This window comes from Zonotrichia albicollis, chromosome 31 (assembly GCF_047830755.1).
Source record: "Zonotrichia albicollis isolate bZonAlb1 chromosome 31, bZonAlb1.hap1, whole genome shotgun sequence".
In the NCBI taxonomy this organism is placed as follows: Eukaryota; Metazoa; Chordata; class Aves; order Passeriformes; family Passerellidae; genus Zonotrichia; species Zonotrichia albicollis.
Window position 1 is genome coordinate 2,594,908 of NC_133849.1, and position 16,522 is coordinate 2,611,429.

Genomic DNA, 16,522 nt, shown 5'->3' on the forward strand with positions numbered 1-16,522 from the left:
TCTGGGTCTCAGTATCTCCGGGCCTCCTGGGAAGGCCCTGACTCTGCTGCCTCCGGTGCCGTTCCCCTGTGGGGCTGATTTGTGTGTCACTCACACTCTTTAGCCACGGCCCCCTCACACGCCCTGGGGACAATGGCCCGTTTGCAGGTCACCTGTACCTTATGCCACAGCCCCCACACGCCAGGAGAACAATGGCTTATTTGTGGGTCACACACTCCTCTTTCCACAGCCCCCCTTCCCACCCGCCCGGGAAGCTGAGGCTGATTTTGTGTGTGACTCACTCTCACACACAACAAGACAACAATAAGGTACCTTTTGTTATAAATGATCAAATCGAGAGCCAAACTTATAAGAAAATTTAGCAAAGATTTATTAATTTGTCTGCGAGACTGAAGTTCGGTTGTCAAAACCACCACAGCCAAGGGTGAGCGTCGAGCCTGGGTTCGGTGCTGGGTGAACACGGATCTGACCTGCGAATGTCAGAGTCTCCCCTGTTCACAAATGCTGCCTGACACAGCGAGTTCTTTTACAGTTTATTCTGCTCGAGGCAGAGATGACCGAATGTTCTTTGTGTCTCTTCCCATGCATAACCTTGGCTTTACCTGAGCAGAGGTGGACAAAGACTCAGTCCCGGTGTCTGATGTTGTCAGTAGACTCCGGGGAAGTCAGCATTCACATGCATCAGGGTGGGGCTGTGGATCATTGTGGTAGCTGAAATCAAGGAGGCGTTAATCACTCTTGGCTGGACCTGGTGACCCGGGGAAGCCAGCGATTATCGCCCTGGAATCTTCTGTTCTTTCATTAAAAACCCCGATGTTTATCTCAACCAAGTCCAGGAACTAGATGTATATGAATAGGACAGTGCTCCTGGCCAGGATGGTCAAAAGACATAGTGTGCATTTTACAATATTTTATACATTAATAGCATGAATTATCTCTACCATATACTACACTTTCCCATCACCTATTACAAGTTTAGGTGTTTCTGGCCAGTCCTGGTGCTCTTGGATATCCCTCAACCCAGCTGTGCTGCCCAATCCCAGATGCTCTTGAGCATATCCTCAATCCAGCAGAATTTTGCTCAGCCGTGGATGCTCTTGGAATGTTAATTCTTCAACCCAGCAGGTTTTAATTCTGGATGCTCTTGGACTCTCTTATCCCTCAAACCAACAGAATTTTTAGAAGCCCCTTTTGTCCCATTTCCTAGTGGATTGGGATCGGAAACTCCTCTGCTCCCTTGCTCCGAGGGGTCCAGCCCCTCTCTGAGACCCAGTCCCAGTTACCCCGGGGGATTCTCTCCCTCCTCTTCTCACTCGCTGTGTCTCTTTACTGGCTGCTTCCCTCGAGGAAAGTTGGAAACGCAGTGTGGGAGACTCCAGCACTCACTTGGCAGGTCTGGGACAACCAGCCCTCGTCTCATTCACAGCCCCGAGCAGAGAATGAGGGGAGAAGGGAGCCCGGGAGCCCAAACAGCCCCGGCATCCCGAAATGGGGAGAGCGAAGCGGGGGGAGCTTTTGGCATTGCTGGGACTGCCAGCAGCCTGGGCAGGGCGGGCACCGAGGAGAAGGGGGACCCCCAATCCAAGCGTGACCCCAGCAGCTGGGACAGGGGGGAACCCCCGAACACCAGAGGGGAGGAACCAGGGATGGGGAACTCCTGGGAGGCTTTTTCAGGGCTGAACCTGGGTGTTTAGGAGGTTTTTGCAGAACCCTGATGGCCGGTGATTGTAGAGATGGACTTGGGCAGAGGGACCTTCAAACTCAATGTGTTTTGGGGAAGATGAAACAGTATTGGAATACGAATCCCAATATTACCAGTTAGATGGTGCCTGGGCCCGTCTGACCCGAACTGCTGAGCCAACGGCGGCTTCTGTGGTGCTTTACCCCAGAGACACCTTGGCTGCTGGAGATTGCAGCAGGGCACTGAACAAGTCCAGGCTTGTCCGGAACTACGTTTACCTCAGGAGAGAGAGCTTCTGGCGATGGTGAAGAGAGAAAGGAGAGGATTTCGCTGGAGGGTTTCCAGATGTTTATTCCATGATTACAGAGGTCTGAACCGGGGCAACTGCTCCAACAGAATCCCGGCCGCATGGTCTGATTAACCTTTTAAGCTCAGGGACAGGGGAAGGGGAGGGGACAGGTGAGCTACCAACCAGGTGAAAAGGGCAGGGTCTCAAGGGACTAGGGACACCTATGACCAACCACACGACGCCTTGCTGGTGGTTAAGCCTGATTGACAGGGCACACTCAGCAAGAGGCGAGGGGGAAGGGAGAAGGGAATACTGGCACACCTGAGGAAGGGACCCGGAAGCTAAAAACACACCACAACAAAACAGGAAAGCCTTATAAATACAATTGTCTGGCAAAAGATTTTGTGAACATAAATAGTGTAAGGAAGATTGAAATGAAAACAAGCTTTGAGATACCTCAGTTAGTGAACAACTGGAAAACAATGGTGTGGCCCAACTGAAGGTAATTCCCCTTTTGATGAAACAATTCCCTCTGCTCGCAGACAGACCAAGGGTCAGAGCAGACTCTACTAGCTCAGCAGAAGGGGTCCAAAGAGGAGTTTTTAGGGTTGAAAATGTAACACAGTATGGTGATGTAATGATTTTTTCAGGCTGTATTTAAATGCTATAGAATTTGTATCTTGTACTAGATTGGTTAGTGAGAAATAGAATATTCAACACAGAAGAAGATTTATTGTATTGTAACGGGACCCTTACTCTCTTACGCTCTTCTCCTCTTACTCTCGTACCCTCTCACCCTCTCTACCCCTCTCTTCTCTCGGGCCTGCTCCGAGCTGTGCCTGGCAGCTCCAAGCAGGGCCCTGCACCCAGGCCCTTTGCAATAAACCGCACGTTCCACGCCCTGGCTGCAGAGCTCTCTCGTCTCCGTCCGTCCCGACCGTCCTACCCCCAGTGCTCCTACAAACGCTCTCATCCCTTGTTTTCCCCAAACCAGGATTGCCCATTGCCAGCCCCAGGGAGGCTGTGAGGAAGAGGAAGATGCCCCGGGACACTGAGGCAGGTGAGGAGGAAGTCAGTGCCCCTTTCCCCTCTGTGCTGCTCCATCTCCCAGCCCAGCACGGTCCCGGCTGCAGCTCAGCCCTGGGGGATCTCCTTGCCCTTGCCTGTGGCACGGAGGCAAATCCCATCCTGTCCTTGTCCTTCCTCCCCCAGAGCAGGAGCTGAGCATGGAGAGCAGGGAGGACAAATGCCCGCGGCAGAACCTGGTGGAAGAGGCCGTTTTGAGCGGCTCCACGGCGCAGGAAGCCAACGGGGAGGAAAAGCCCCGGAGATGCCGCACAAGGAGGGGCTGCAAACGCAGCCGGCGGGGATCTGAGGGGGAAAGAGCCAGCCTGGGCCGGGAAGGCGGCCGGAGACGGAGCCAGAGCTCGGAGCTGGTGCTCCATGATCAGCTCCATGATGGGGAGAAGCCCCACACATGCGTGGAGTGTGGGAAGAGCTTCAGGTGGAACTGCGACCTGATCAAGCACGAGAGGATCCACACTGGGGAGAAGCCCTACGAGTGTGGGGAGTGTGGGAAGAGCTTCACAGAGAGCTCCAGCCTGATCAAGCACCAGAGGATCCACACTGGTGAAAGGCCGTACAAGTGTTCCGAGTGTGGGATGTGCTTCAGCCAGAGCTCCGAACTGATCAGGCACCAGAGGACCCACACTGGGGAGAGGCCCCATGAGTGTTCCAAGTGTGGGAAGAGGTTTAAGACCAGCTCCCATCTCCTCCGGCACTATCGGATTCACAGAGAGGAGAGGCCCTTCCAATGCCCCGACTGCGGGAAGGGATTCAAGTACAACTCCGCCCTCATCAGACACAGGCACATCCACACAGGGAAGAGGCCCTATGAGTGTGATAAATGCAGGAAGAGATTTCCGACCAGCTCCAGTGTCCTCCAGCACTATCGGATTCACACAGAGGAGAGGCCCTTCCGCTGCCCCGACTGCGGGAAGGGATTCAAGGAGAACTCCAAGCTCATCACCCACCGGCGCATCCACACTGGGGAGAGGCCCTACGAGTGTCCCCAGTGTGGGAAGAGCTTCTCACAGAGCTCTAACTTGACCCAACACCAACGGAGGCACCACTAAGGGAAGCCCTGCGAGTGCCCCGAGTGCAGGCAGAGGTTCGTGCGCTGCTCCAGCTCCATCCCCCACTGGAGGAGGCACTTTGGGCACAGCCCTGGTCACTCACATTCCCTGTGATCCATGTTGGGAACAAACCTGGCTGCTTTGCCTTTTGGTTTGGCCTTAATTTTCCTCTGCTTCACCTTCATCCTTTAAAAACACCCTCAACTGGGTTAAATGAAGGAAATTTATTGAATATATCAGCAGTTCCATAATTTCTCAGTTTTTTTAGAGGGAATTTAGGATTTGGGGACACATTCTGTGTGGAGTGCTGCTGTTGCTAAGAGGCAGAAATTTGATCTCACCCTCCTTATGATGCTAAGAACTCCTCCCCTGACCCAAACCCCAACTCCACCCTTGGGATATCCTATAAAAACTCCGTGGCCCTGCCTTTGCCCTGTCTTTGGGGGGTAAGAAATGGATTCCCAAAGGATCAGCCCTTTTCCCACTGGATTCCAAAGGATCAGCCTCATTTTTCACTGGATTCCTCGAGGATCAAGCTTTTCCCGCTGGATTCACAGAAGGTCAGCTCTTTTCCACTGGGTTCTCAGGGGATCAGCCCTTTTCCCACTGGATTCCAAGAGGATCAACCTTTTTCACTGGATTCCCGGGGGATTCTGACTCTGTCACTGCTGTTTTTTTGTTCGTACTACTGCATTTGTATTTTTATATTTTCCTAATAAAGAACTGTTATTTCTACTCCCATATCTTTTCCTGAGAGCCCCTTAATTTCAGATTATTATTAGTAGTAGTAGTAGTATTATTAATAGTAGTAGTAGTAGTATTAGTAATCAAAGCATTGGCCATGTAGAATAGTTCTGAAATATGTAAATGAGTTTATGGTTATGCATGAGGGTCTATGAATATGCAACAGGCCGATGTAATCAAGCTGGAATAGTTGAAGAGTGTCCCCGAAAATAACTGGGGAGTCTTGGTGGCCATAACAATATTTGCCCCTTGGTCCATGTCTCCCATGACATCAGCCTGTTGCATATTCATAGACTTTTTGCATATCCATAAACTCGTTTACATTTTCTAGGTACAAAATAGGCTTCATCCTGTTTGGAGTCCCACCCCCGTCCCAGCTCAATTTAGGGTGTCCCATCCCTCTCCCAGATCAGTTCTGGTATCCCATACCTGTCATAGCTTAATTTGGCCGTCCCATTCCCCTTCCACCTAAATTTGGGGGTCCCATCCCCTTCCCACCTCAGTTTTGGGGTCCCGACCCTCTTTTCCCCGCTCTCGCTCCCATTTCTGATCGTCCCCCAGTCCCCTCCCCCGTGTTTGGTTTTGGGGGCTCCAGGCCCCTCCTGCTCTGTTTTTGGGTCCCGACCCCGTTTTGGATTAATTTGGGGTCCCCAGCCCATCCCCAGAGTCACCTTCCCTGCCTCCCCAAATTCCACTCCTGGCAACTGATGAGTCATCAGCGAGACACGATCTGATTGGCTGGAAATTACCCCGCGTGGTCCTTGAGTATTTACCGCAATGAGAGGCCTTGGTCTGTGGCTGGCAAGTGATGAGTCAGAGTCGGGCCGGGCGCTGATTGGCTGAAAATCGCTGAGCGGGGCCGGTGCTCTGAGTTTGTGCCCAGCAAGTGGAACGTCATCAGTGCCGCGTGTTCTGATTTATCGGGATCTGTTTTGTGGTGGGGATGGGAGGAACTGGAGTTTCTTGGGGTTTACTTGGGTTTATTTAGGGTTTGTTTAGGGTTATTGATGGACTATTTGGGGTTTCTCTTGGGTTTTACTTGGTTTATTTCTGTTTATTTGGGGTTATTTGGAATTATTTGGGTTCATTTAGAAGTATTTGGGTTTCTTTGGGCTTATTTGGTTTTATTGGGGCTTCTTTGGAATTACTTGGGGTTCTTGGGGTTAATGTTGGTGTATATGGGGTTTTTTAGGTGTAGTTGAAATGAATTAGTGTTTTTGGGGTTTTATTTGGTGGTTTATTTTGTTATTTGGGGGTTGTTTGGATTTGTTCCGGGTTATTTGGGGGACTTTTAGGTAATGTTTGGGGTTTTTTCGAGGTATTTGGGGTTTATTTTGAGTATTTTGGCGTTATTTGGGGTCATGTGGGGTCAATTAATCCGGCAATGTTTCCCCTGCAAAAAACGGGAATTTTTCCTTAAAAATATGAGAGTTTTTCCCCCAAAAAAATATGGAATGTCCCTTAAAAATCCCGGACTTTTCCCAGCCAATAGCAGCGTGCCCTGCCCCAAACCATCCAATCACCATGCTTCATCTCCCAAATTAACGAATCACGGCGCGTACTGCCCCAAACCAAATAATCACTGCATGCCTCCCCTCAGGAACACCGGCCTCCCTGTGCTCCGATCCAACCAATCACCGCACGTCTCTCCTCAGCACCTCCCGCCTTCTTTGCCTCTATCCAACCAATCACCGCTCGCCTCCCCCGCCCACTCCTGTCAATCACCGTACCCTCTACGAAACCAGCCAGTCACCAGGCATCTCCCCTCAGCAACTCCCGCCCTGCCCGCGCCACTCCAGCCAATCAGACCCGAGCATGAAGCAGCGCCCCCTGACCCCGGGGCCGGGCATGGAGCAGGCGCCCCCGCCCCCCTCACCGCCCCCCGGGACCCCCTCAGGGACCCCCGGGAGCCGCCCCGGGCTCGGGCGGGTCCTGCGGGAGGCGCTGGAGAGAGCGGGGGAGGCGCTGGGAGAGGACGGGGGGCTCCGGGAGCTGCTGAGGAGGCGCAGGAACAGGTGAGGGGTCCTGGAGGGGTCGTGAGGGGAATTTGGGGAGGGGTCTTGAGGATGATTCGGGGGGATTTGGGGAGGGTTTGGGGGGAGCTTAAAGGGAGTTTTAGCGGGGTCTGGGGGTGCTGGGGGGGCTTTGGGTGGGAATTTGGGGAGGGGTCCTTGGGGGGTGTCACGATCCGTCCTCATGGCCTGGTTTCGTGATGGTTCAAAACAAACTGACACGGTACAGGTGGGTTTGCAATGATAATCTAAACAAATGCACCTTTATTGAATGACCACAGCAAAATGCGATAGAGAGATTAAGGGAGAGAAAAAGATGGGGGAAGAGAGAGACAAAAGAGAGAGAGAGAGAGAAAGAGAGAGGGGATAGAGCTACCAAAGGTAGAGACGAAGTCCTTTGGTCCAGTCCAGTCGAGGACCCGCTTGTTGCGTCGGGGAGGTCTCAGAGGCCCAGTTCATCTGGACCCCAAATATACTCTTTTTCACTGGGGCAAGGGGGATGGATTTTGCAGCCAAAACAAAGGTAGTTTATTGTATCTTCGGGGGGCGGTGGGAAATAAGGATACACACAGTCCAAGTTTGGCAGCAGGCGAGAGTCATTGTTTTCATTGTCCACTGCCTACACCTGCAACATCCATCTTGCTTTGGGCAGCTTTCCTTCCTCGCCCTGTACACCTCCCCCGAGTTGGGGCTTTCAGTCCCAGTCTCTGGAAGAAGGTGAGAGGGGCCTTCTCACATAGGGATTTCATGTCTCAGTCCCTTGATGAAGAGGTTTCTTACATCTCTACTTCTCTGTCACGGTGGTTATGAACGGTCTTCTCTTGGAGAAGGGGACCACCCTAAAGCTCAAACCAGCCAGGCTGAGAGGTAGGGAGGATCCCAGAGCTATTGTGCAAAAGGGCAGGATGCCCTGTGAGCTCAGTGTAGCGTATAACAAACAACTTTTGTGAAAACAGCAACTTAGCAACACTTTCAGGCCTCAGGCACATGACTTTCCCTGCCACCGGATCAGCAAACGGGGGTTTTAATTTTTTGGTGGTCTCTCTCCATGACAATCGTAAGGCAGATGAGGGATATTTCAGACAGACTCTCACAACACAGAACACACTTGTTCCCCCAGCTCCAGACAACTTGATGCAGGAACAAAAACATTCCTGCAGGAACCACCAAAGGCCAAGGGGCGTTTGGCCACTTTCCCTTCCACACCGCACGCTTGGGCAAATTGCGCAGACCAAGCAGCCTTTCCCCTCTTCCCCATTGGCCTGAAGACACTGTGCACCAAGAGAAAGCTCCTGGACACCCGGCTATCCAACAACAGCAATTTAATGTTCCTCTAGTGGGTGAAGGGAAAGGAAGTGCTGGCAGAGGAGAGGTGTTCCCCGCAGGCTCAGGCGGCCCCAGCAGACGCAGCCTCCCGGATCAGTTCTCCACAGCGCCGCGGCAGGACACTCAGCCACGGGCACACAGGAAAGGCCGCGACTGCCAGAGGCGGCGGAGTTGGTCTCGCATCCTCTGGAGCCGGGAGCAGGGAACGCTCCTCTGTACAGCTAAAAGGATGTGCAGAGCTTGAAGCGCCAGGCATGAGATGGCAGGGCTGCTGTCATCCGTCATGTCCTGAAGGGCTGCAGAGAGAGAAACAGAGGCACAGTCAGAGGCTGGATCTGCGGCGAGCTGGGCAGAGCCTCCAGCCTCGTCCGTGCCACGCAGCTCCTGGCACGGCCTGGAGGAAGCAGGAGCCAAGAAGGACGAGCTGGCAGCTGCTGGCCAGGAATGTCCCGCAGGCCCCTGCAAGGTGTCTGCGCTGTGGCCCCGCTGCCCTTGGGGCGCGCAGGGAGCGGAGCCGTCGGCGGGCGGGCCAGGGAACGCAGCTGCCAGCGGCAGCCCCCGCCGAGAGCCCGCGGGCCTCACTCACCGCTGCAGATGATGCGGAAGTGCGGCTGCTGCCCTGTCAGGTAGCGCCCGGCCATCCCTGGGGAGCACAGAGCGTGTCCTGCCTTCAGAGGCACAGCTGCCGCCCACGGGCGCTGCCAGCCCTGAGGCCTCACGCCCTGCTGGCCGGGCAGGGCTCAGCCCGGGCCCCTGGCGCACGCTGCCGCCCCAGGGCACGGCTGCCAGAGGGCGGCAGCAGCAATGCCCAGGCCAGCGGGGGCTGCCCATGCCCGCGCCCGGATCCTGCTGCCGGCACAGCAGGCGGGGCCGAGGCCGAGCTGCGGCAATGGGGCGGGCCGGGGAGGGAGCCGGGCTTGGCGCTCACCCATGAACCTGACGGCCGCCTCTCGCAGGGGCTCCTGTGCGCTCCGCAGGTAGGGCAGGGCCAGGCGCAGGTGCTCGGCCGCTCGGCTCCTGTCCTCTGCCAGCTGCAGAGAGCGGCAGAGCACGGAGGGAAAGGATTGATGCGGGCCCTGCCCCTGGGCCGGGCTCTCCCTACGGCCGGCGCTGCTCCCCCTGCCCACAGAGCCCCGAGGCCCGGGCAGCAGCCGCAGGCGCCGGGCTCGGCACGGGGCACAGGGCCCGGCGAGCCGCGGTGCTGCCCCGCAGCAGAGCCCGGCTGGCTCGGGGCTCCGTCGGCACCGGCCTTGGGGCCAGAGGAGCCTGGAGCAGAGCCCGCACGGCCCAGGGAAGGGAGCGGCGTGTGGGGCGCAGGCCGGTGCCCCTGCGTGCGGCACTGGCCAGGGGCCACAGCTGCCAGCCCCACAGACTGGGCGCCGTGGGCAGGCGCCTGCTCCGGGGATTGGGCTGGGCATTCCAGGCTGTCCTTCCTTACCAAGCACTCAGCAAATCTCCACATTTGATCCGTCTGCAGCAGCTGCTTGAGATCCTTCCTCTTCAGGAAGCTCACTGCAGAAAGCAGCGTTTCCCGAGAGGCCTGCAGAGCAGCAGAGAGCCAGAGATGGCACCGCAGCCCAGGGCACAGGAGCCGCATCTCTGAGCCAGGGCCGGGAGGAGGCTGGAGCCCGTCAGGTGCCAGGGGCTGGGGAGACAGCTGAGCCCCCTCCCATGGGGACACCCAGGAGGCCTCACCTGTGCCACACATGGGTTCTCATCGTGGCAGTGGAAGAAGAGTGGGAGCAGGCTCTGGCTCACAGGCTTCTTCAGGGGCTTTTCTCCCTTTGCCACTACAAAGGCAATCACGTCTTGGAAGAGGCGAATGGAGAGCAGCTGCACAAGGCTGTTGTCCTGTTGGAAAGGAAGCCAAAGCCCTCCACATCCGCTGCTCCAGGCCCCCTGTGCCCAGGCCCAAGGCAGCACCCAAGTGCCCGTGGCTGGGGGCACAGAGCCTCACATTGTCAAAGAGGTGCTGGAGCGCCTCAGCCAGCTGCAGGGCGATGGGGCTGGCTATTGCCAGGTCTTCCTGCAGCATCAGGAGGCTGAGCACAATGAGGGTCTTCTCCATGATGTCTTCATCCCTATCCCACAGTAGCTTCACAAGGTTTTCGCTCAGGCTGTACATGCTTGGATCCTGTGTGCAAAACAAGGCTGGGCAGCCCCACGCTGCTGCTGCTGCTGCTGCTGCAGGGCTCAGAGGCCGAAGGCCTGTCCCAAAGCACTCAGGCAGCTGAACAGCAAGCCTGGAGAGCTGGGAGCAGCTGCCACAGCTGCCAAAGCCCAGCTAAGCCCAAGGGGCTGCTTGCCCCACCCCCACGCTGCCAGCACAGCTTCAGCTGTTGCCTCCTTCTCACCATCGAGGTGAGCACCACGAGGCCTCGGAGCGCCACGCGACGCATCTCCCTGGACTGGCTCTGCAGGTGCCTTGTCAGGATCTCCAGGACTTGTTCAGCACATTCGCTCCAGTCCAGGCAATCCAGGAGCTGCAAGGCACAGAGCAGGCACAGAGGTGCCCAGCTGGCAGGAGCTCAGAAGTGCACAGGGCTGAGCCAAGGCAGCAGCACAGGGCACGGGCAGTGTCCCAGGCAGCTGCGGCTACGAGAGGGCAGAGGGGTGGGAGGCAGCTGAGCCAGGCAGCGCTGGCCATGGGGCTCACCTCCACCAGGAAGGCCAGGGCGGGCAGTTCCCAGTCTGAAACGCCTTCGCTGAGCAGCTCAAAGAGGCCGGATGCCATGCTGCAGCACCAGATGATGGAGACACGGCGCATCTCCCTGGCAGGGAGAAAAAGGCACCATTGCTCCTGGGCTGGGCGGGCAAAGCTCTCCCAGGGCTGACTGGCAGAGCTCTGGTCTGCTCCCGAGCTCCCCGGGGGCGCTTTGGGAGGCGGCTGTTCCCGGGCACCCTCCTCTGCCGGCCTTTCCCAGTCTGCTCATCCCTCCCTTGGTGACAAGGCCCTGCCGCCCATGAGCACGGGGACTGTGTGGGGCGTTGCGGGCACAAAGGAGAGGGGCAGTAGGGAGAACGAGGTCTCACCTGGCCAGCAGACCCACTGCACAGTGGTGGGTGTCGGCACGGAGCAGCGTGTCCCAGGCACGCTTGCGCTCCATGGACAGCACCACGTGCTCATAGCGCATTTGGCAGAGCAGGGCCTTCAGGGTCTGCAGCGCAAAGCTGTGGGCACAGCAAAGGCCAGGTCACGCTGGGAGCCCCGGCTCCTGCCCTGGGGCATGGGAGGGATGGGGAGACTGGGAGGACTGGCACGGAGCACCTGTTGGGGTTGGCGGAGAGGCCGTGTTGCTCCTGGCATCCCTGCCAGAAGATCTCAACCTCTTCTGGCATCTCCTGCGTGCTGATGTAAGCTTGGAAGAGCAGATGCAGAAAGAGACTGGGGAAATACTCCAGCACGACAGGCGAGCGCCAGGCCAGATTGAAGATTTTCCACATTGCCACAGTTGCCTGCATGGAATAAAACAGCCAGAGACAACGCTCAGTGGCCAAGACATCCACGTGGCAGGGCCTGAGCGTGCAAGGGAGAGGCCGGGGGAGACACGGGGGGAGCAGGCGGCCTGGTGCCCCTGAGCCCTGCCCCTAAGGCAGGATTCAGCCCAGTGCCTGAGGCAGGGAGATGCAGCTGGGGGGAGCACAGAGAGCTGGCTGCTCCAGAGGCAGCCTGGGGGCTGGCAAAGGCCAGCACCAAAAACTCAAAGCCAGGGCAAAGACTCCTGGTGCCTCTCTCCTGCCACAGAGACCTGTGGCCCCGGGGGACATCTCTGCCAGAGGACAGCCAAAGCCAGCGTGCCTTGGTGTCTATGTGATCTTTTCTGCAGGTGGCTGTTGGCAGGAGCACCTGGAGCAATTGGTGGCCACACTTGGTATCCGTCAGAAGGCAGAGGCTGTTGTCCCTTCCTGGAATGATTTTTGCTCGGAAGTGATTATCTGCAGCACAAAACCACCATCCCCTATTGACTTTCACAGGACAATGCCATTCTTGCAGAGATACTGTCAAGTTGCCTTGTGTGCTTCTGGCTGTTTTTCTTTCTCTCTGGATGAAAACCTCAGCCCAGCGTCTGATGGCCAATGCTGCGGGTGCTGCCCGTCTGGCTGTGGCCAGCAGCTCGTGCCCAAACACAAGCGGGTGCCTTCTAGGCAAGGGGATGGACTGGCATTAGCAGTCATTTTCCCTGGTGTCACGGTTTGATGCTGGCACAATGCCAGTGCCCCCATGGAAATACATTCTCCCTGGTGTCTGCTGTGAGATGTGACCAGGAACAGAGTGAAGCAGGCTCCAGCTGTGGAATACAAAGAAAAAAAAATCTTTCTTAACTTACAATATATAAAAGAAACACACAGAAATAATGAAAACATTCCAAACATTTCTCCTCCCCCCAACCAAATTCCCAATACATCCCAGTAAGGCAAAACCTTGGACTCGCAATTCAGTTGCCACCCCTCAGGTCACCAACTCTCAGTCCATCACCACCCCTCAGATAATCAACTCTCAGTTCATCAAGGAGAGAGGAGTCCCTCTTGTGCCACAGGCTCCCCCAGGAAACACAGTTGAAACCTCTTGTGTTTCCATGTCACACATGGCACCGCCTGGAAATCATTTCCCATGGTGACATCTTCCTTCCATGCCCAGTGCTCTCACCACTGCACACGCACCAGAGCTGCTTCTGGGGTTCCTCTTTTAAGGATGCTTTGCCCAGTTCCAAAAAGAGCAACAGTCTCTCACTTTTGGGACACCTGTCCCTCCCAAATTCACTACCTGGGGCCGAGGGGTCTCAAGAACAAAGATCTTCTTCCTCACTGAAGGCAGAGGGCACCACCACCCTCCTCATCCATCTCTGTTCATGCCACTCCTTCACATCACATCCCTGCACTCTCTTGGCTCCGAGTCATTGTGTCCCCCTAATGCACTCTCTAAATGTTCTCTCTAAATGCACCTCTCTGAATGTACCCCCTAAATGCACTCTCTGTGTCACAGGAAAAATGGTTCTGTCCATGGCTATACAAGAAAAGTTCAGAGAAAGGCCACTCCATCATTTCCTCCCGTGTAAGATTCTTCTCAACTTCTCTTGTGGCCCATCTCCTCTTATCTCATCTCTATCTCTCTTCTCATTCAGCTCCAGGAGGATCAGCATTTGTAAGGTTTCCATCATCCAAGAAAAGCGTTAAAATCTCGGGCTCTGCCTGCCCAGAACTCCCACGCTGGCCCTGCCGGGCACCTTCTCTCTGCACCCCTTCTCCTTCTCGGCTGTGCTGCCAGCACAAGATATCAAATTTCAAGGTGGCACAGGCACAGACACCGGCTCTCTCTCTCTCTGTGGCCGCTGCCCGATGCCTCTCAGTGCTCCTCCACCCTTCCATCGTGCAGGGGCCTTCACCTCCCTTCTCTGTCCAAGGCCCGGCTCCCCTCACCCGGCCGCATGGCTTCCCCTCCCGCACCCAGCCCGCAGCCGGGCAGGGCAGCTCTGAACCTTTCAACCACCGAACCAAGAGAGCTTCCCCTGGGAGTTCTCTGCTTTTAACCCCCTGTGTGCTCAGAGGTGAATCCACGTCCTCAGGGGCCAGACCAGGTGCCAATATTCAAATCTGAGCACTGATTGGTTTGACCACAGCATCCCAAAAATCTCACTTCCTCTCAAACCAGGACAGGGAGGAGGAATGTTTTTAGGAGGTTTTCGTTCTGACTTCTGTGTGTTTCTTTTATATATTATAAGTTAATAAAGTTTTTTTTTTCTTTTATTCCTGAACTGGAGCATGCTTTGCTGTATTTCTTGTCACATCCCACAGTGGACAATGGGGACAATGGATTTTCATGGGGGCACTGGCATTACACCAGCGTCAAACCAGGATGCCCACTCCGCTTTAGAAACACAATTTTATTAACGACAGGTCAAGACAATTACTAACAACTATTAAAATATTTAAAATACATACATTTAAATTTTAAAAACATTGCATTATATTTCAAAGAGTTAGAAAAAATTGAAAATCATAGTAAATTATTTTAAAATATTATTTAGAGATTCTTAACAAGGGCTGAGCTCCCACTCCCTGCTCCCTGTGGGAGGGGCCGATGCTGACGGGGTTCGGGGGGGGGGGACTGCAGCTCCGGGGGGGCGGGAAAACCGCGCGGTTCTGGTGCTGCTGCTGCTGCTGGTCTTCCTCCTCCCGCTCCCCCCGGGCCCAGCCCCCACCCTTTGTCCCCCTCCCTTTGCTCAAATCCGTCCCATCGCCCCCCCCAAACCCCTCCCCATCGCCCCCAATAAACGGCCCCGGGCCCAACTGGGAAGCTTTACTGGGAGCACTGGGAGCAGGCACTGGGTGGGGGCAGAGCGCCAGCGGGGCTGGGGGGGACACGGGACCCCCCCCAAAATCAGCGGAGCGGGGACGGAGCGGGGGGTCCCGGCCGGGCCCGAACCCACGGGGAGGGGCTGCGGCCGCCGCCGCAGGAGCTCTGTGGGCACAGAAAAGGGGGTGACACCGGGCTGGGGCCCAGAATGAGCGCACCCGCTCCGCCATGGGAGGGACGCCACCCCCGGCACCCTCCCTGACCTTCTTGCGCAGGGAGAAACCGAGCCCCAGCGCCAGGAAGACCAAGCCCAAGACGAAGCCCCCGATGCCCGTCAGCATCTTGCTGCGGGCGGCGTCCGGCGGCATCTCTGGGGGGTCCGCAGGGCTCAGCACCCCCAAAACCTCTCACCGACACCCCGAGCCCCTCCCAGAGCCCTCCCTGTGGCCCCCAGCCCAGCCAGGACCCCCTGAAACCTCCCCCCGATCCCTTTTTGTCCTGGCCAGGAGAAACCAAAGCCCCTCCCGTCCCTCTCAGCATCCCACAGCCCCCTCCCAGTTGCCCCCAGCGCCCCAGGACCCCCAAAGCCTCTCGCAGTCCCTTGGCAGTCCCAGCAGGACTCAACCAGAGCCCTCCCAGACTCTGCCCAGCACAACTGAGCTCATGGCGAGCCCCGCTTTGCCATCGCTGATCTCCTTCCAGCCCCTCAGGGCCCACTGCGATCCCTCCCAGTCACACCCAGCACCTCCAAACTCCCTCCCAGTGCCTACCACGACCCCCCCAAGCCCATCCCACCCTCCCCAGCATCCCCCAAACCCCTGCCCAGCCCTTGCCCAGCCCCCAGCCCCTCTCCCAGCTCCAGCCCGGCTCTCTCCAGCTCCCTCCCAGTGGCTCTGCCAGCGCCCCCAGGGGCTCCCCCGTACCCCAGTGCCGCCTCAGGGGCTGCTCCAGGCTGACGTGCTCCACCTGGCAGCTGTAGCTGAGCCCGCGCCGGGGGGGAGTTTCCAGCAGCACCAGCAGCTGGTAGGTCCAGTCCTCGTTGGGGACCACGTCGGTGGCCACCACGTGCTCCGAGAGCTCCTGCTGGCCCTGGAACCACCTCACCTGGATGGCAGCAGGGTAGAAATCCATCACGGAGCAGAGCAGGCGGCCGGGGCTGGGCTGGGAGCTCGACGGGGTCACCAGCGAGATGGACACGCTGGGGGGCACTGGGAGAGAGAGAGGAGTGGGCTGGGTTTGGCTGGAGAGGACTGGGAATCGGCTAGGGAGGGAGTGGGAGCGATTGGGGTGGCACTGAGAGAAATGTGACAGGGTGGGGCGCGCTGGGACGGATGTTGGACGTCCGGGCTTGAACGAAGAATGAACTGGGAATTAATTTGGAATGGATTGGGAATAGGCTGAGAAGAGGAGAGAGGGATTTTGGAAGTACTGAGAGAGACTAGGATGGCACTCGGAGGGATTTTGGTGGCCCTAGAATTAACTGGAAATGAAGTGCGCGGCACTGGGAGGCCGAGTCCGTCCCGGGGCCCTCGGGATTTCAGCGCCAGGGACTCTGCATGGCAACTGATGAGTCATCAGAGAGACGCCCTCTCATTGGCTGAAAGGAGCCGGCTAAATGGACAACCGGGATGGACACGCCGGGCAGGCACAGGGATGGACTGGGACGGACTGGGAGAACCACGGGGGTCACTGGGTGGGACAGGATTGAGCCCGGGGTTGTTCCGAAGGAGGGCTGAGGGGCCTGGGCTGAATCTCAGAGACGTTCTGAGGGGCTTCAGGGTCATTGGCAGGGCAGGGCCCGAGGGGACACGCTCTGCCCCGCGCTCACCTCGGTGCCCCGTGAGGAACGGGGCAGCAAGCTCGTAGCCGGCCCAGCAGAACGTGTCCACCGCAGCCCGATTATCCTCCAGTATTTCAGGGATTCCGTTGCAGCACCGAGCCTGTGTCTCCCCATAGGTGTTGTCTCCCACGAACACCCCCACATCGCTGTCGAACATCATGTACTGCTCGTTCAGGATTTTCTGTTCGGATCCCTTTGTC

The 16,522-nt window shown here is 56.9% G+C and overlaps 1 protein-coding gene across 1 annotated transcript; it reads left to right on the forward strand.

Moving 5' to 3' along the window:
* The first annotated feature begins 3,039 nt into the window (after window positions 1-3,039).
* LOC141725736 (uncharacterized) lies at window positions 3,040-4,105 on the forward strand. The gene has a single exon (XM_074529770.1). It carries the CDS (start codon window positions 3,197-3,199, stop codon window positions 4,103-4,105), a length of 909 nt encoding a protein of 302 aa, XP_074385871.1. The 5' UTR covers window positions 3,040-3,196.
* Window positions 4,106-16,522: the final 12,417 nt, after the last annotated feature.